At 39.2% G+C, this 20,448-nt stretch overlaps 1 protein-coding gene across 2 annotated transcripts in view; it reads left to right on the top strand.

Moving 5' to 3' along the window:
* SNX18 (sorting nexin 18) overlaps positions 1-20,448 on the top strand; it is an 88,822-nt gene that overhangs the window by 12,043 nt on the left and 56,331 nt on the right. Inside the window, exon 2 of one of the 2 annotated variants that reach the window (XM_054002678.1) lies at positions 6,587-7,636. The exons of the other annotated variant lie outside the window; for it this stretch is intronic. Coding sequence (XP_053858653.1) covers positions 6,587-6,840 — 254 coding nt within the window. The 3' untranslated portion in view covers positions 6,841-7,636. Of the gene's footprint in view, positions 1-6,586; positions 7,637-20,448 lie in introns of those variants that run through there. 2 annotated transcript variants of the gene reach the window in all.

Here is a 20,448-nt window from a genome sequence, read left to right as displayed (position 1 = left end):
ATTCTGGCATGATTATTATTAATTTGGTTTATGTTAATTAAATCAGTTTGTAAGTTAAGACCATCAGATGAGGTTACAGCTAATTAATGTTCTGAAATATCTAGCAAAGACTGTTTTGTGTGTGAGCTCTTGAGTTGTGTAGATTAAAAAGTGACTTCATTTGGAACTGAAGAATGTATTTTTTAGTGTCAGCCTTCAATAAGCTTTGCAATGGGGTAACTGAAAGAACAAATGATTATGACTGATTTTAATAACTGTAGTCAGTGTTGATCTAGATGTCAGCAGAGTGCTGTAATTTAAAAACCTAAATTTACAGAATAGTACTATGTTATTCTGGGCTTTTTGTGAGCAATGGACAACAAAACAACTAAAAACAAAGCTCACTTTAACTATTGTTAGGCTGCAGGTTCTAAAAGCATTATAGCCATTTTCATGCATCTACAAAAACCTCTGTAATATTACAATAATTGCAGTTTGATGTATTTGTATTTTATATTTCTGACATTTCACTATGGAAAAGGGAATGTTTTTAAAGTGGTTTTGTGCCCTAAATGAGAAGAATGTCATGTTTTAAATGCCAAAACTGGCTTTTAAAACTATTCTGTTGGCACTTAGCAAGAGCAAGTGGCAGAATTTTGCCTTTGGTTTTGAAAATCACTTGCTTTTTTTTTATGTAAATCTGTAAAACTAGATTTTTAAAAAGCAACTTATTCCAATATTAATAACTGTAATTGTACTTTTTCCCTGTCACATTTCTTTTAGTTCTGTCTCTACTGAAAAAGTCTTCTGGTTTTAATTTCGGGCAAATTCTTATTATGCTGCTTTCCATTATAAATCTTGGCCAGAAAATGTAAAGAATTTGCAGAATCTCAGTGTAGGTTTCTTTTGTTAATCAGTGCTCAGAGCATTCTTAAGAAAATAATCTCAGTATAGCAAAATCTCTGTTCTGTTACAAACTATTTCACTTTCAATTGAGAAGGAGAAGTTTGGGGATTTTTTCAGAGTCGGATTTCACCCTATGTGTTATCTCATTGTAAAGTTTGAGCACAGCTGGAAATTAGGCAGCGTGCAATCACTTGCTCAACCCTTTCCTCTCTCTTCCCCCACCCCAACCCCAGTGGAATGGGGAGGAGACTTGAAGTAAAATTTGTATGTTGAGATAAGACCACTTAATAATTGATACTAAAGTAAAATGCAATAATAATGGTAAATATTAATAATGATAATAAAAAGGAAACAAACAGGTGATGCACAATGCAACTGCTCACCACCCACTGACTGATGCCAGACCCCACTTCCGAACCCAGATCTGCCATGCTTCTGGGTTGCTCCTTCCAGTTTATATCCTGGGCATGGCTTCTGCGGTGTGGAATGTTCCTTTGGTCAGTTCCAATCGTCTGCCCAACTGTGTCCAGTTTTCTTTTGTGCACCTCCTCACTGGCAGAACATGAGAGTAGGAGGGAGAAAAAGAAGTCCTTGACTTGGAATAAACATGCCATAGCAAAAACCCAAAAACCCCAGTGTGTTATCAACACCATTCTCATTCTGAATCTAAAACACAGCATGGTAACAGTACTGAGAAGAAATTAACTCTATCCTAGCTGAAAACAGGACAGTCATGAAATGCTTCTGCAATTTCCCTTGTGCTGGAGTTATTGTGTAACCCAAGGCTGACCTAATCACATAGCTAAGGCAATGATAAAGCTAAGGCATCATCTCTCTCCCCAGGCCACTTGCATTCTTTTATTAGATTAGTCATTTGAGACATATTGTAAAACATCTTTGTTGGATCGAGTAAGAGGGACAACCATGTAGACCAATTTGCTCTGGCAGCACTCTGCTGGATTAGAAATAATGTTGTTTCTATGCACGTGAGCTTCCTAGGGTTTTTTTCAAATCTTTAAGCAAAGATCTCTGGTTAAATAATCTCATCATTAAGTAAGGAAAAAGAAAATATTTCTAGTTACATTATCTGCTTCTACATCATTTTATGAAAGCAGCATCATTAATATGTTTTTTTTTTCCTTTTCCATTAGAGATAGTTTCTTAGATTTCTTGTAAGAAAAGTAAAGCAAAGGGAGTTGTTTGACAAATTCAAAGCTCTCTCTTCATTAAGGTGCTTTGAAGGACACATCATTCATCCTATTAGAATATTTAATATGCCGGACAGATGAATGGTATGGAAATGTGTGTTGTTTTACCTTCTAGTAAGTAGTGCACTAAATGTTATTTTGTAGCTTGCTGGTAGTAGAAAGATGAAATATTTATTGCATAGATAATTTTATTTGCACAAGATTTCTGAGGTACAGCTGCTGAGCGATTGTAAAAAAATGTGTTTGTTTTAGTATAATTTATCACTGAAGTGAAAGAGATACTTTTATGACTGCAATGATAAAGCCATTACAATCATCGGATATAAAAAAATTAACCTGCTGGCTCTTACAAGCTGGGTGAGTTTTCAAGTTGAATATTTTGAAGTGAGATACTGAAGACTTCAATATATTGGTGACTTAATGGATTCTTGAGACTGACAGTGAATTTCAGACCCCAGTGATTTCAGCTGGTGCTTACCACTGCTTCAGGTGCTGTATTCAGCAGTGTTGAACTGATGCTTCGTGTTTCATCCATATGCATTACTGTACACAGTTAAATTGTTGCTGCTATAGCAATGTACTGTTTGTGTTTTTTAAGAATGGAGCAAGCCCTGCCATGAAACAGATGTCATTGTAGTAAACACTGTGCAAATAGACAGCAAAAGAAGGGCTTCTGCCCTGAAGAATTCTTTGTGTGGATTAGTAGCTTTGGACACAGCTGATGTTTCACACTATCTGTTGCAAGCAGCACTTGAGAGCTGATATTTGGGTGTTTTGAGAAGAGATGGAAAGGGAAAGATGGTACATCCTTAGCAAGTATCACTGCTCTTTGGCTTCTGATTGCATGTGCTGGTAGGTACAGGGCAAGCCTGCCTTCCTAGAGAGACTAAAGAGTTGAGTGAAAAGCAGCCTGGATTGCAGTCTGCAAGAGAGGAACCCCAGAACCTCTGCCTTCTGGCCACACTGCAGGCTGCAGCTTGTACTTTGAGACACATATACATCAGCATGGATTCAAAGGAGTACACGTGTACTTCCTGTGTGGAGGGAGATTGAGTGTATGGATCCAAACCCATCCTTATTTGACACTTCACACAATCTCAAAACATTTGTTACTGGAATAAAAATGCAGATGATGTGAAAATATATTGTTTGACCCAAATCAGGACTTTTTTTTTTTTCCTGAATGTATATAACTCTTCCTCATAACTCCTCAGCACCCATTTAAGTTGCTATTAGTACGCTGTTTTATGGCTTGAAATGACTTATTTCTATTGAGAACTCTGCATTGTCCCTGTTTTCTTGGCTTCTAGCACAATACACTAGCACAAATTTTGCTAGCATGAATGTCCCTTGTTGAATGTGTTTATATCATGTTGTGTTGTCTAATTTCATATTTCAAAACAAGAACTGAAATCTGAGTCTCTTTTAAACCCTTAGCTGCAGTGAGCACAGGAGTCTGTTTACTGTGAGGATTTGGGCAATGACAAACAGTGTTCCTATAAGCTTTTCCCCACCTTTAAGAACAGAAATAGATGTGGCACAGTTTTTTGCATCATTTTTTAATCCAGGCCCTCTTCTCTTGTTGAAAGCTAGTCCTGATCACTGGGAAATGACTCCTGAGAGAAGATCTTTAAATGCATGAGCAAGATTGAACAGAATTTGTACATCTGGATCTAAAAAAAGCCCAAGAAATTATTTTTATGTATTCTATTCCTCTGGGAACAGTGCACTGCTATATATTTATCCCAGGCATGTACTTTGAAGGAGTATTCCTTGAACTAGTATGCATTGGGAGGTAGCTTCTTCTGTTTCTTTTTCCTAAAATATGTTTTAGCCTTTTCTTGGACTGCTGTGATTTAGCCTTCTTTTCTTTTAAATACATCTTCCTTTTTTTTTTATTATCCAAACCAATACTAGGTATTTACATAATTAAAATCAGAAACCAGGAGAAATTTCTGCAGGTGTACTTCTAGACTGGTGGGCTTTGCTCACACCAGCATCCCATCCAAGGGTGGCAGCAGTAGCTGTGAAGTTCCAGATTAGGCGCTGAGTGTGATGGATCAATTAGTGAGGGTGGAGCTGGGAAGTTCATGGTGTACAGCCTGGGGTGCAGCAGGTCCAGAGTTGTGAGCTGGGGTCATTAAAGGTTGCCATCACCTATTGAGGCATCTCTCTTACCTCTGATGGTAACAAGACCCTTGTCTTCACGAGGGATATACACAAGGGGCTGCTCTCCAGTTCCCAATTTTCTGTCTTCTCCTGTTCACTGTAGGATGAATCATTGAACCTTCCATATCAATAAAACTCTGTTCCAGCTTGGGGTTTTGCTCACGTAGATTGAAGTACAAGAAGTGTAGATTATGGAAAGGTGTTTGGAAGAAATTTGGGAGTTTTTTGTTACTTAAGCTGCTTTCATAACCCATGAAAACTAATAACATGAATTTGGTAAACTAAGTCTTGCAAATTGCAGTAGATGCTGAACAGCTTAAAAATTACATTTTGGTACAAATAATTAATTTCTTCTTAGAGTAAAGCACATGGGTTTGGGGGATTTTTCTCTGTGTTTAGGGAGAATTCTTTGCTTGTCCTAAAATAAGATAAAATTATCCCTCTATGGAGTTATTTTAAGATTAATTTTATTACTAATAATTAAAAGGTTCATTTAAAGGCATTTCAAAAAAAAAAAACAAGCAATAAAGAAGTATAGCTTTATATTTAAGCATATATATGAGCTTTGTCATCTGTTGCTCACATCTGGTTATAGTCTATCCAGGTTTTAAAGGAAATTCCAGTACAGGACCAGTATGATCCATATGCATTAATAGAGTAGTGTTAATGATTGTACTGTACTTTTCCTACTGGATTCCTTCACTAATTATAAATCTTTGGGTTTTTTTGGTTTTGTTTTTTTTTTAATAGCAAAAAATTGCATAATATATCTAATCTGGAGGGCAGTCTTGTTTGGTAATGTGTGTTTTTTATTGATGTAAAATAATCTGAAGATTATACATGCTCCAGAGCTTACTTATGCTTTCAGCTGCTGATGTTGTGAATTTCAGTATTTCTTTTCCAGTTTGGTCATTTTAGAAATAAACAGTCTAAAGCTGTTTCCCACATCACAACTGAAGAGTTGTCATGTTTATTTAACCAGCTACATCTGGCTTCCAGTAAGTCCCAAATTTCAGTTTTTCACAGCTGTGCATAAATTCCTGTCGTGCCCACAGAGTGCAGAAAAATTTTTGCTAAGCCTAAATTTGTTGAAAGAAGTGTTCTTTTTGTAAGAGAAGGGATTAAGTGTTTTTCAGATCATACCCTACCTTACTCCTTAGAGTAAGATTCCTTACTCCTTAGAGGGCAACATACAGATCTTCTGGCGCAGTGTCACTGCCAGCACTACTGCATGTGGAAAAGTTTTTTCAGTGATGTTTTTGGAGCCAGGCTGGAGATGATGAGGTTAATCAGCAGAAGCAGCCAGTGCCAGGCTCTTAGCCATCCCGCTGTCATGCCATGGGAGCCAGGAAGGTGTGGAATGCTGCCTCTGCCTCGCAGCCCCCAGAGAAAGACACTGCCCTTGGCCTTCAGGCAGCGCACTGTAGTCACATGTAAAAAGTGTAATCTGAAGGGAGAGTTACGACATTACAAATATTTAAAGGAAAATCTAGTGAGATGATAAAACTTGTGCTAGTCTGATTTGGTTTAGTTGTATGAATAAAATAAGTAAAGCAAAGAAGTTGCTCTGTGGGAAATTGAGTTCAATATGAATGTCTTAAGATGGCTCTAATTTGGGTAGGTCTGTTTTGGATGATACTTTGCTTTTGTATGATGCGTGTTCCTTAATTCGCTATTTTAGGAGAGGGAGGATTTTCAGTTCTGTTCTACTACATTTTACAACACTCTGTAAGGTCTGCTTGGGCATCTGTGACTTTGAGATAAACTTTTAGATTCTTTGGTAATCAATAATTCGGTTCGGAATATCTCTGGTGTAATAGTAAAAAAATGTATTGACAAGATTTTGTGTTTTAAGATACACTTTTGACATTTCACAAGGATTGGGAGAAGGGATATTTCACATAGTCCAGTTCTTAAAAAGGTTATTTTTCTGATATTTATGTAGGCTTAAATTGATCTGACTAGTTTTCTTGTGCTTTTACTTACTCTTCTACTGGTATAATGATAACATAGTTATTCTCTGAAGGACACCATCTGATTTTTAAGGTTGTAAAATAGGATGTTTTAGTAACTTTAGCATGCTTAAGCCTTAAAAATTGTTGAGTTTATTTTTTACACAGGATCCACTGGTCCATGATTTTTCTTACTTTAAAAAGCTTTTGTTTTATTGTCTTTCATTCAGACATTTGTATATACACACCTATAAATACACTGAGAATAAGTCTTATACAAATCCTTGTTGTTATTAAATCACTTGTTAAAGTTCAGTAGTCAAGTCTACATAGTCCTTACAGTTCAACTGTTTCATTTTGTTCTTTACACAGGAGCCCTTACCAAAGTAAAGGAGAGTAAGCGGCACGTGGAAGAGGGGAAGATGGAGCTCCAAAAAGCTGAGGGCATTCAAGAACGTTGTAACATTATTTCCTTTGCAACCCTCGCAGAAATTAATCATTTCCACAAAATTCGTGTGAGGGACTTTAAATCACAGATGCAGCATTTCTTGCAACAGCAAATACTCTTTTTTCAAAAAGTGACACAAAAGCTAGAAGAAGCTCTTCACAAGTATGACAGTGTTTAGTCTCCTGATTTGTGGACTTTGCTCAGCACAAATGTGACCCAGGCAGCAGAGCAAATGCTGCTGAAGAGCTGTTGCCAGTGGTAGATGGCGGTACAAGGATGGGTTTGTGTTCACCTGGAAGCCAGGTTTAATCTCTGATTATGTAGAAAGGAAACAGTTATAGGGCTGTGTAGTAGAAACAGTACCACGCGTTGTAACTAAGTTATACTGTGTATGCCTACACCATTGTAACTTTTCTGAAATAATGAGTATACTATTTGCCTTATTGCTTTTTGAAATACGGTATTTAGTGCATACTTCATAGACCTCAAAACCTTTTGGGTATTTAAGGAAGTTGGCTAGATAAATGCCTGCTTCAGATGCCTTTTTACTTTCCTAGATTTGGATTTCCTAAATTCAAACAATTCTCTGTTTACAGATTCCTACTAGAGCAGCTATGTGATTCTGTGCCTTTAGACTCTATTTTTCCTTTTCTAGTAAGTCACATTTTTATGATTAAATGAATGAAGGGTTGGTGCCTATGATGGGAACTGATGATGAAACCTCACATTGACTGGAAAAAAAATCAGCTGCCATCCCGTTTGCATAGCAAGTACTTTCTTATGACAAATGTTGGCTCAAAAGGGAAAAGTTAAATTTATTCACACTTTCCCTGGAAATCAAGACTACTTGTTAAATGTACTAGGATGTTAAGCACATGTACAAAAATACACCATTTAATTCCCTTTCTGAAATAAATAATACAGTGAGGGGTGGGTTTTGTGGTTTTTTTGGGGGTTTTTTTTGTTTTGTTTTGTTGGGGTTTTTTTGGTTTTTTTGTTGTTGTTGTTGTTTTTTTGGTTTTTTTTGTGGGTTGTGGGGTGGGTTTTTTTTTGTTTTTTTGGTGTGTTTTGTTTTGTTTGTTGGTTTATTTTTGTATACAGCATTACTATAAGTGGAAATTTGAAGAGCTAGCATAATAAAAGTTGCATATATCAAGGGGATATTAATGCAAGCTATGTGGCTGCAACATTTTTTTAAGTTTCAAATTGTTTGCTCTTTGTTCAGTTGCTGATTCAATTTAACTTCAGACTTGCATCTGCACTGCCAGTTGTCTGAGTATAACTCCACTGTGATTCATTAGTTTACTAAGTTAAAAGTTTTTGGGGATTATCAGTAAATAAATGATCTGAAGGCTTGGCTGAACTGACTTGGAAAACAGGTGGCATTTTTATGTTTGTAACACTTAAGAATTAACAATTGTCTTAATTTTTGTATAAATATTTTTGACAAGCAGGGGGCATTTATAGATATGTAAACACTATGTTCATGGCTTATTTCCCTTGAATTAGTCTGTATTTCTTACCTATTGATTTCCTTCTCATAGGTCAGTATAAAAGAGGGTTTTTGTTTATCCTATCTTTTTTCTTCTGAACCAAAATAACAAAACTTTGAGAGGAAGCAAAATGTTTATTTTTTTGTTTAATTGAATTAATCAAAAATAACTTAAACAAATGAAAGCCTGGAAAAGGAAGTTGAGCAATGGTTACAGTTAAGTACAAATCATTCCTCACCTATGCAGCAGAAATGTGCAGTTCTTTCACACAATTATGTGAGTTTTTTTGGTTTAACCCCACACCTCAGTTTCAGAGGAATAACATGTAAGAATGTAGTTTTGTTCTAAGATTCATCTCCAAATGTTTGGAGATGGCTGTTTTGCACAAGCTGTGTTTGGTGGTGCATCTAGTACACACATAAAGCAGTAAAATACAGAATAATGAAGAGGGGAAAGCGAGTATTTGTAAAAGAAAGGACAATCAGTGAGGAAAGACTCAATTTCCAGCCTGTTGAAACAGTTCTGCAAACAAGATTGACCATAAAATAAGGACCACAGTCACAGGGTTGATTAGCTTTTTACCTTCCTCATGGTGTCTCATTCCACATTCAAAACTCACCACTTCCCCTAACAGCTCTTCCCAGCGGTACTCCTGCTTTCCCATATGTCATTTAATTATGTGACAGAGTGATGAGCCAGATTTGAGCCGAGTTCCATGGCTAATGTTTGCTTAAGCCAGATACTGTTTTAGTAAATGTCTTTACAGTAATTAGATGAGACTATAATCAAGCTGATTCTACATGGAGGTATTAAGACCTGTTCAGAAATTGATCTTGGTTCAGTAGAAGTGTTTTAGGAGGTTAGTATTAATGACATGTTCATGTCCAGGGGGAAATTAAGCTGTGATATGTATTCATACAACCTTATCAGACAGGTACAGTTTTCCTAATAAACTGTCATGGCCTTCACCTTACTTTCTCATTTGTGAATTTATTTGGGCACAGGAAAAGTGGGTGTAATAATTGGTTAAATTTGACATACCAGAAAATCATGGCTGGAATCCTGCTTTAAATTGTTGCAGAGTACAGTAAGGTTCAAGTCTACATCTATATTAGCATTTTCTTCTTTTCCTCAATCATTAAAGAGTTGATGTTGAACTGGCTGATGAGTGGAGCACAAGGAGTTACAGTAAAGGGTGTTGCATCAAGCTGGTGATTTGTCACCCGTGGGATTCCACAGAGCTCAATCTCACACCCTATGCTCTTCACTGTCTTCATAAATCACTTGGACACAGAACTCAAAGGGTTACTATGTTTGATGATGAGGCTAAGTTGGGAGTGACTCTTGACTCCCTTAAAGGCAGAGAAGCCCCACAGAGAGATGGGCAAATCAGAGGGATAGGCAATCACCAACCATATGAACTTCAACAAGGGCTGGTGCCAGATTCTGCACCTGCGATGGGGCAGCCCTGGATGTACAGACAGAGTGGGGAATGAGAGGCTGGACAGCAGTGCCATGGAAAGGCCCCTGGGGTTCTGGTCCATGGCAAGTTGAACATGAGCCAGCAGTGCCCTGGCAGCCTGGAGGGCCAAGGGTGTCCTGGGGGCATCAGGGACAGCATCACAGCCAGGCAAGGGAGGGGATTGTCCTGCTCTGCTCTGCACTGGGGCAGCCTCACCTCGAGGGCTGGGGGCACTTTTGGGTGCCACAATAGAAGACATTAAACTACTAGAGAAGATCCAGAGGAGGGCCATGAGGATGTTGAAGGTTCTGGAGGGGAATCCTGATGAGGAACAACTGAGGTCACTTGGTCTGTTCAGCCTGGAGGAGACTGAGGGGAGACTTTGCTGTGCTCTTCAACATCCTCATGAGGGGAAGAGGAGGGGCAGGCACTGATCTCATCTCTGTGGTGACCAGTGACAGGACTCAAGGAAATGGCCTGAAGTTGTGTCAGGTGATGTTTGGGTTGGATATCAGGAAAGAGTTCTTCACCCAGAGAGTGTTTGGACACTGGAACAGGCTCCTGAAGGAAGTGGTCCAAGCACCAAGTCTGACAGAGTTCAAGAAGTGTTTGGACAATGCTCCAGCATATGGACTTGGGGAATCCTGTCTGGAGTCAGTTTCCTCAGGGTCAGGAGTTGGTCTTAATGATCCCGATGAGTGTCTTCCAGCTCAGCATATTCTATGAGTTTGTGATGTAGGGTGCCTGAACTCAGTTAATGCTTGCTGCACTATATAAGAACTAGAGTATTAATTGTATTTGGACCAAGTATTTGACCACTTATGTCTGACTGACTTCTGAGTGGTGTGGTCTGGGATCCAAGTGTACTCTCCAGTAATGTGAATGTATATTGTGTGGGACTATGGAAGCACCAAAGGAAATCTAATTATTTAATTAAATAAATGTGAAAGAAAGCAAATTTGCTCTGTATCATAAACACTTTTGTTTCATCTGATTCATGTAATTTGTTTTCAATGCATCACAGTTTTTGTGTTGATAAGTAGTAAAAAACTAATATGCTTGTTGGGGTTTGATATCTGCAAGGAGATCCAGTGAGGTACTGATTTTTGTTACAGTGCTGAGTCCTATGAACACTGGAATGAGCCCATCAGGGTAATATATCTATGTAAAATCACCAGCAAGTGGAGTGTGAATAATATTTCTGTTCAAATGGTAGGGTTTATAGTTAGAAACTAGCAGCATACTAAAAATATTAGATGTTTGATTCCTATCCCTTCTGTGATATTTGCAGAAGAGAGTTACCCCTATGATTTGTGCATGTTCTCTACAATTTTGTTGCAAATAAAATTGGCTTGGTTTTAGAAAACTTTAATCAGCTGCCTGCACTAAAAATACCTACATTACTTGGTGAGGCACAGGTATCTTTTTTGTGAATTCCAAGATCTGGTTGGCAGTACCTGATTATTTTGCCAGACCTTTACAATTCCAGCTAGCATCTTCCAGGCTGCTTGTCTGCTGCAACCGAATTCTTCTGGGAAGCTTAAGTGAGAATTGCTCAGCTATTTCTCGAAAGGAGTTCATAAAAAAAAATCTAAAGGGTGTTTTCTTTTTAAATTCTGTAAACAATTTGGCTGTAAATCTTTCGTTCTTTCATACTTTGGAGAAAGGACTTGATATTTGGCACACTCATTATCTTTTACAACTTAGGTGTGCTTTCTGCAGACCCTGTGAAAATTTGTCCATCTATTTCTAAGTTATACTAAAGTTTCTCTGGGCCCTGCTGTACTCAGTTTTGACAGATATATTTTCTGTAACTCCCCTTTGCTCCAGGCAATCTTGATTCTAACCTTAGACAGCAGCAACCAAGTGAGGCTTTGACTGTAATTCTTTTTCCCGTCCATTCAGAGGGGGCTGAACCTCTCAGACCTCAGGCTGAGCAAAGAAGCTGTCAGTAGATGCTGCCAGCTTTTTAGGCCTGGCTATGGGAGAAGAGGAGCAGCCTGGAACACAAGCTTGATGTTGTGCCTGGCAGTTACAAGAAGGTGGATGTCAGAGATAGCTGAAGAGGAACAGGAAGATAAGAAAATGGTGAGGAGAGAAAGCCCTGTGACTACAAAAGCCTGTTCCTCCACTGCCTAATTAATACCTTGGGCTTCCAAAGCACCCAAGGCCTTTTGCTGTTTCTAAATAGCCATCATGAGCAGCCAGAAAATGGGAACTTTAGTTCTGCTCACGGTGAGGGCAGCAATGTTTGCTTTCCATCATTAGAAGTTACTTTCTTTGCATAGTGGTCTCATAGGCAGTTGAAAACTGTTGAAGAACTATACGTTTCAGGGCTGAATGAGATGCCATAATTCAGGCCCAGTCAGGCAGCACAGTGGGTGTTGCTGTGGCCTCATGTGTTCTGGCATATGGTCTTTTTTCTTGGGAAGAGAAGATCAGTTTAGGAAATTGTGCACATAAAAACTCCTGTATTGAGGAATACTAAGATTAATCATTCAGTTTAAAAAAAAGAAAAATTAAAAAATATTTCAGAATTAAAGTTGCCTGTGGTAACTAGTATATCAAGACACCTCATGAGACATGATCAAAGAACTTTTTGCACTGTTTCCCTGCCTGATGAAGTGCACATGATATAAAGCATTGTCCTAATCAGCTTAAGGTCTTTCAGAGAAGTTGTTGTCTAGCTAATCCTTACTTCTTTTGCAGCATCAGTGTACTCTGTGCAGTTAGAAAGACTGGCAGAGTGAAGATCAGATACGGGTGCAGAATGGTGTTCAGAGAACTCGACTCCCTGTCTCTACCCAGGCTCTATGCAATATAAGCCATGTGAGATAAATCATTGATATGCTCTCCATTTTGTGTAGGCTTGAGTTTAAACCCAGGAGTTACACTGGGAATTCACAATTTTCACTGAAGGTTATGCACATTCTGCTTTGGATAAAGGAACTACTTCAAATGCAAAGTTGTCTGGAAAAAAATAATCAGGTATTCATTTCTTTAGGTAGACCAGCACAAGTTGGAGAACATTTGTAATCCATTAGCACCAAAAGAGGAATAGTAAACCCAGATCATATTGTTGGAATGTTGCAAATGTAAGTATAAACTCCTTGAAATTAGTTTTCAGACATTGATTTATTTTTTAAAAAATCCCTCCTGATAAAATCAATATATAGCCTTCAGAATGAAGTGTATTATTTAGGAAATAAGGGATGGAGCCACATGCTGAGTAGCAAGCATTCTCACTCAGGTACTGTTCATTCCATGAATGGAATGATAAAGGCCTTTTGAGATGAATCATAGAGTGATCATGTCACTGGAACACATTTTGAATGTATATTCACAGGAAAGCAGAATTAGCCTTATGGGCTAACTTATTTCTGGCATTTCCTAAGGCTTGAGATGCTGCTTTGTAATTCAGTATTTTCTCAATGTAACACAGTGCAGTATAGTATGTGTTGCACATAGAAAAGTAAATTGTGTAAGATATGTAAGTAATGTAATTTCCATATCCTTCAGACTCATGCAGTTGGCAGCAAAGCTCAGGCATGCCCTGAGTTAATTTAAATACAAATTAGTAATAGATACAGTACAACTCTTAATTTTCTAAAGTTAAAAAGTATCTCCTGTACTGACTGACTGATGGACTTGCTACTTAATTTGGTCTCACTTTGAAAGCAATGAGATTTTTTTTTTTGCTTTACTCCACTGGGAAGAGTATCAGGCTCAGTGAATTGAAATTACATCCTCCATCAACTCAGAAGTGTTCAGCCCAGAGTATTCCCCTCCTGTGCTCATTTACAACTGAATCTAATATACAGAATTTTGAAGTTGCCTGTCAAAAAGCTCTATCCTGCAATTTTAATCAAAACCATCCTGTTTTGGGGAATATGACATTATTATTTGAAATGAAGAATGGTACTGCTTTTGGTTTTAAAAGAATTTCCAAGGAGCACAAAAACTTTCTGTGAGAAGATAAAATCAGGAATTTTGAATTTCATCTTTTTCTCTTGGTGTTTTGACTGGCATTAACAACTATTTTTTATGGAGAAAACAATGCGGCATGAGAGGAACATCACATAAATACACAAAAAATTTAGAGCTAGGTGAGGCAGTACAAAGTTTTATTTGTGATGAGTTAAGGTGACGGTATTTCTGTTGGTACACTCCATGCTATTTTTTAAGGTCTTCTCTATGGAAAAAAACCTAGAGTGAGTTCTTTAATTAAAAGAAATAATGTTGTAAGAGTATCCTCTCTTCTATTTCTAGTCACTAGCCCTTAGGTAAGAGTTCAGGAGGCATTTGGTTCCTTCACTGTCCTTGAGGGGCACTTAGCTATCTCCCTGTCCCTCAGGAGGCTGCCATACCCATCACCTCCACCCCAGTGCTTCCTTCCTAAGGTGACTGGGAAAGAGTTACAAACAGCAGTTCAGTTTCACAGGCAATTTCTGGTTGCAAACACATGAACAATGTTGCTAAATAGCACTTGCAAAATTATAATTGTCAGAGTCCCCCAGTGCCATCCTGGCAGGATGCTGCCACATTCAGTATTTTTCATTTTGCTTTGCATAGAGAAATGTTGCAGGCAAGATGACTACCCCAATTTTTATATCAAAGGAATTTAGGATCATGCTGCTGATTTGATTGCTGTGTCAAATCTGTGCCAGTGCTTATCTATCAAGGGTAGATTTAATATAATTGTAAGAAATATAGAAAGCGTTTTTCAGAACTTTAGTAAGCATTGGGAAAATCTTGTTTGTTTGCATCATTTTTCAGGATCTGTGAAGCAAGCTTGTCAGAGGTAAGGTCGCTGCCGTCAGAGTGTGGTACCAGGTTTGCATTGTGCCCATGGGTAGTTGCTGTGTAGAAACAGTCTGTCTAAAAACTCAATGCAAACCTGACTGAATGTCCTAATGAAGAATTGCAAGTTGGTAAGAAAAGCATGCCATCTCGAGCTCAATTGCCTTCTCTGGCAGAATGTTTAATTTCAAACATGTAGTGTATTCAGTTTCTTTTCTTTTCCTTGCCACTGTCTCTGTGGGAGTCACTTGTGACTGCATAGGTAGTTGCTCTTCAGACAGGTCGGACTGTTCCATAGCATCCGTTCAGAAGCTGTAGCTGAAAGGCAGCTGCATCTCTGTTTTAGGGTAAATAGTGTGACAAGGTGCCTTTAAGCTCTTGCTTAAAGTGAGTGACATGAAAGTCAGATGTAAAAATGAAGTTGTGATGATACACGTTACACCCTGCATAAGGATATGGCCAATGCATCATCCTGCACTGGTGAGCAGCTCAGTGATGAGCATCCTGGTGAGCAGATCAGTGATGAGCTTGTCCTATTCTGCTGGTGTATTCCCCCAGGTGGTTGTCAGCAACAACACTTCAGCCTTACAGTGTCTCAAATAGGTAAGTTTCTGGGCTCTGCTGTCCATACCCCCACAGCACATGCAGTGACAAGGAAGCGTGTCTCAGTTCAAGAACCGGTTGCTCACACTTTGAACTGCAGTCAAGGAGTGTATTTGGCTGAAGAAGTTGAGCAATATGAATCCCTGTGCCTGGGAGTGAGGACGAAAGAATTTTAACTCTCACAGTAGTACCTTGCAACATTGTTCAGTGTATCAGTGTGGTAAGGAAAGCCTGTCTGGAACTTGTTAGGGCAGGAAGATGAGAAGGAACGGGGAAGTAATTGCCTCTTTCCTCACAGCCCAAGTGCAGACTGTGGAGCTGTTTGTTGACAACCAAAGAATTAAGTTGAAAGATGCTTTCCCTTTGGATCATTCTGAATCATGAATGCCCAACGGGTGAAGTATCCTGCAGAAGACAGTTGTGGCTATTTTCTCTTTAGAATCATTATTGCTTGGTCTAAAATACAGGAGCAGCCCTGCCAGGAGGAACCTCTGGCAGTAAGTGCTCAAATGGCTTCAAGGTCATCTTACAACCTCCCATGAATTCTTCTGCACTTGGAGACAGCAAGGAAAGGACAAGCCTTAGCTCACAGTTATCAATGATGCTTGTTCCTGAGACATATGTTCCTGGATCTCTGAGGCCAAAGGAGCTGGGTGACCCCTACACATGGGTGAAACTATTTCAGTGTTATCCAGGACATTGTGCAAGTGGCAGAGACATTCACACTGGTATCAGTCAAGGCTCAGCATTACCTTGTTCCTTAGCAGGACACACTGTAGGTGCCCACCTCCCAAAGAGTAGTCTGGGATGTTAGTCCCCAGGCTATAAAAGCTTTCATCTGAAGCTGTACAGGGAGGACATAAGCTCTCAAGGGGCTGTGTACTCATGATCCCAGTGCTCATTCCATCCACTGACTACTTCTGTATGTTCTTTTGCTTCTCCCCCTGGGAAATGCGCATGCAAATTGTTCAGGGAGTCAAGTCACCCAATGCAGAGATCCTCTCCATAAGCCAGGCACCTTAAGCTAGGTTTACAGGATCTGCATCCTTATGGGCCTTAAACAGTTATCTGTTTGGATAGTGAGGAAATTTTGTTCAAAATAGACCTGAAGTAGATTAGCTAAACCACATTAAAACTTTATGTCCATGTGCTCATTCAGGATTCATGCTATTCCCATTTAGCCTTATTTGCTCACATACAGAAATAAAGTAAATCAAATTAGGCTTAATACTGAACAAGAATGCCCAGTGTTTGCATAGGGAGTTATGCAGCTCTAATACCTAAATTCCCATATGTAGTTGACACATGCAAACGAGTCTGAAAATTTTTGCACAGAAAAGATGCCAAATAATTTCCTGTATATTCTAGAATTTATACAAAATCTGAACAACTTTTCTCGCTCCTAGCATGTTTTCTAAACTGGGATTAGAGGCTGCTAACACTGCTCTAGTACAGGTCAGATTCCCAGCAGGAGCTACAGCTGCTTATCCACAGGAATCCCAAAACCAGAAAAGGCAGGGTGAGAAAAGGCTTTTCGAGCCTACATGGTACTCAGCATTGCTGCAATACACCACCACAAGTGCAAGGCACGAAATGCCTTCTGCCCTTGACACCATACTGTGCCATCCTTCTGCTCACAACCCTCTGCTGAACTGTATTCCCACAGACCAGTCACTGTTCCCACTGCCAGAGGGAGGAACAAGCATAACAAAGGAAAACAGGCAAAAACAGATTGATAAATAAACTGTCAAGTGGGGTCTGTGATCTGTAACAATTGGCAATGTTATCTACATGTTTATTCATAGGGGTGACTCAACGTTTTTCTTCTTATTGGTGCCTCAGGCATGTTCTGTATGAAACAACTCTATTTTTGTATAAACTTACTATGCATGTATCCTTTCTACATTGATTACATTACTCCATTTGGGCTGGCTGTATTCTTAGAACTTACATTAAAAATTCATTAAAACTTTTCTCAAGATTTTACCTGTCAGAAACTTCTTTTCTCTTGTGAATAGCTGTCATGGAAATACTGTTTCAGTGGTTAATTTGAGCTCTTTTTTGCTCATTTTTAATTCCTGCTCAAATGTTTGTAATTTCATAGTCGGACAGTGAGCAGAACCTAATCTTTATCAGTGGGGAGATAATGTAAGTGGGCTTTTCCTATCTCAGAGTCCTGATGAACAATACTAAGGAGCCCAAAGCAGAGGTGTGTCCCAAAGTATAGTGAAGCCAACATATGAGCTGCTGCCATAAGCTGCAAAACAAGAATGTTTGAATACCTGAAACCTTAAACTGTGTTCAATTTCTTCTGATTGATTCTGCAGGCTTTTCTCTGGTAGAAGAATTCATGGTTCCAGAGGGTTGAGTCCCAACACTTATATGCCAAGGGTGAGACCCAAATGCTGAGACACCTGCTGAGCTGAGAGCCTCTCTTTAGGAATTTCAGAATGCCAAGTGCACTTGAACTTATACTCATCTGGAAATGCTGGCTATTTTTTTTTTTGCTTTAAACTGTCTTTCACAGAATCACAGATTTATTAGGGTTGGAAGGGACCTCGGGAGATGATCCAGTGCAACCCCCTGCCAAGGCAGTGTCACCAAGACAGACGATGCAAGAACATGTCCAAGTGGGTTTTGAACATCTCCAGTGAGGGAGACTCCATGACTTCTCTGGGCAGCCTGCTCCAGTGTCACCCTCAGTGTAAAGAATCCTTCTTCATGTTAAGGTGGCCATGGCCATTGCTCCTTGTCCTGTCACTGGGCACCACCAAAAAGAGTCTGGCACCATCCTCTAGGCACTTGCCTTTGAGATGTTTATGTGCATTTACAGTCTTAGATAGATTTATGTGCATCTCAGTCTTCTCTTTTCCAAATAGTCCCATCTCCCTCAGTCTCATAAGGAGATGCTCCAGACCCCTGATCATCTTTCTGACCCTTTGCCAGTAGCTCCTTGTCTGTCTGGTACTGAGAAACCCGGAAATGGACACTCCAGATGTGGCCTCACAGGCCCAAGTAGAGGGGCAGGATCACCTCCCTTGACCTGCTGGCCACACACATCCTGATGCACCCCAGGATCCCACTGGGCCTCCTGGCCACCAGGACACACAGCTGGATCATTGTCAACTTGTCACTCACCAGGATTTCCAGGTCCTTCTCAGAAGAGCTGCTCTTTAGTAGGGTAGCCCCAGCCTGAGCTGGTATTTGGAGTTATTCCTCCCCAGGTGCAGTATCCTGCACTTGCCCTTGTTGAACTTCATTAGGGTTCTCTCCACCCAACTCTCCAGCCTATCCAGGTCCCACTGAATGGTCCTGTATGATAAAACAGCCAATATCTCACATATGAATTTTGGTGATCCTGCATGGAGCCAGCTCAGGCAGTAAGCACTTCTGAAACCAGTGACAAGGTTTCGACTGTCACAATTACTAGGAAAAAGGCTGAATTAGGGTAAACCACGTTCTGCAACACCGTCTTTCTCACTTTCTTCAAGATATGTATTTTTAACATAATAGAAGGTTAATTATCAGCGTATTTTGAAGTGGGCTCTATACCTGTGTCAGGGCTTGCTGATACAGGTGTCCCTGAATAACAGTAGCAGGTATCTTACTTTCAGATTGGAAGAATACAAATTATAACAAACACACTTGCTCAGTTCTTGCACATTTATTTATCAACATATATAAGGAAACTGGCATCCTTCAATAAAATGAAAATATTAAAATCCTGTTGACAGCAGTATCTTCCAGTTATGATTTGTTGGATATTTATTGCCCACACTGATGGTAGGCAGCAGATGTCTGCTTTTCCTTACTAGCACTTCCCTTAAAAAAGAAAAATAAGACTAAGCCAAACAGACAAAAACCACAAAACACACAAAGAAACAAACATATTTAAATGAGTCTGTAACACACTTATGCATATCTTCACTCAGGTTATAATTTTTTGTGTTAACTAGAATTATAAACATAATGTCAGTATACCTATACCCCCTGTTAAGTGCTGAGTATTTAGGTAATTTTGTCATTCTCTTCTGCTAATTGTTTTGTGACTCGCAGACTTTGAAGTAGTGTATTTTCTCTCTTATCATACAAGCTGGAAGAGTGCCCAAAGCATATTAGCTCATCAGCCAGCCATTTGTACCTGCTGCTCACTGTCTGCTACTGCTAAATATATGCTAATGATGCTATCTGAGCCCTGAGATGAATTTGTAAATTGTGCTCATGGCAGGGAAATGAGTGCTACTTACAAAGGTGACAAAGAAAGCAGCAGCTTTTAGATGAGATGAATCACCACATTACATATTACTCTATGGTAATAAATTATATTTTCAGTCTTGAATTCATTATTTGGAAGTGTGATTATAGGGCAACTGTAGCATGTGAGAAAACTTTTAAAGTCTCCTGAGGTAGAATAAAGAGATTATAATAGATTTTTTTTAATGATCTGATGTTTAAATACGTACAAATCTGTTACAATGTGAGTTTTTTAGAAGTCTTTTCATATATTGTGTTGCAATTTAAAAACTGCAGCCTTTGATTACTTTATAAGGCTTTTTTCCCTTTCTTTATGTTACTTTTCAACATCACTGTGCAGTGTTCAGCATGTCTGAATTACTTATGTATAAGCTGTATCAAAAGCAATGAAGTAATATGAGAGCAAATCAAGCTAATTTAAAATTCCAATGTGCTGTAAAATAATGCAGCCTCTGTTGAATATGTTTGGTATGATAGAAAAATTTAAGCCAACTGTAAGTACAGTTGGAGTTGGAATTGTTTAAACATTTTCAAAATATTATCAAGACATCTAAAAGACTGTCTGAAAACATGGGTTCTGCATTGCACAGAGATGCAGAGGAATAGAGGTGGGGATAATTTTGAAAAGCACTGCTGTTCCACTTTATTTAGTGTTTTTGTAGTGCCAGGACATGCCAATGCCCTTCCAAAGTGCTTTTTCATGCCCTATCCTATCCCTCAAACTAAAACAGGAACAGAAGTGGTGAAGAGAATCAGCCAGACACACAGAACGGGTATTTTGGCTGTCTGCCCATGAAGTCAGTGATGGGCATCCCAGGGCACAGACACTGCTCTCCCCTTGCCTGGCTGCTGGTCTCAGCAGTTCCCAGAGACAGGCAGTGCCACAGGCTGGACTGGGAGGCAGATTCCTGCTTGGGGAACTCTTGCAGGAGTCTGCAAATGAACCATACTGTTGTGCAGGCCCAGAACTGGCTACTCACTGGGAGCTGGACTGACCTTAGGTACAGGACAGCATGACACCCTGAGGTACAGAATTACTATCCCATGGGAAGGCCAGCTCTAGTTTTTAAACTCTGTTCATATGTAGTGTCCTAAACATGCTGGATCAGTCAAACTGATCAGACAATCTGGGAAAAAGCAAAGTCTTAATAATTTCTGAATAAGTAATAGAATT

This window comes from Vidua macroura, chromosome Z (assembly GCF_024509145.1).
Source record: "Vidua macroura isolate BioBank_ID:100142 chromosome Z, ASM2450914v1, whole genome shotgun sequence".
Taxonomy (NCBI): Eukaryota; Metazoa; Chordata; class Aves; order Passeriformes; family Viduidae; genus Vidua; species Vidua macroura.
Note: the sequence above shows the minus strand (reverse complement) of the source record. Positions and strands in the feature narration are given on the sequence as shown.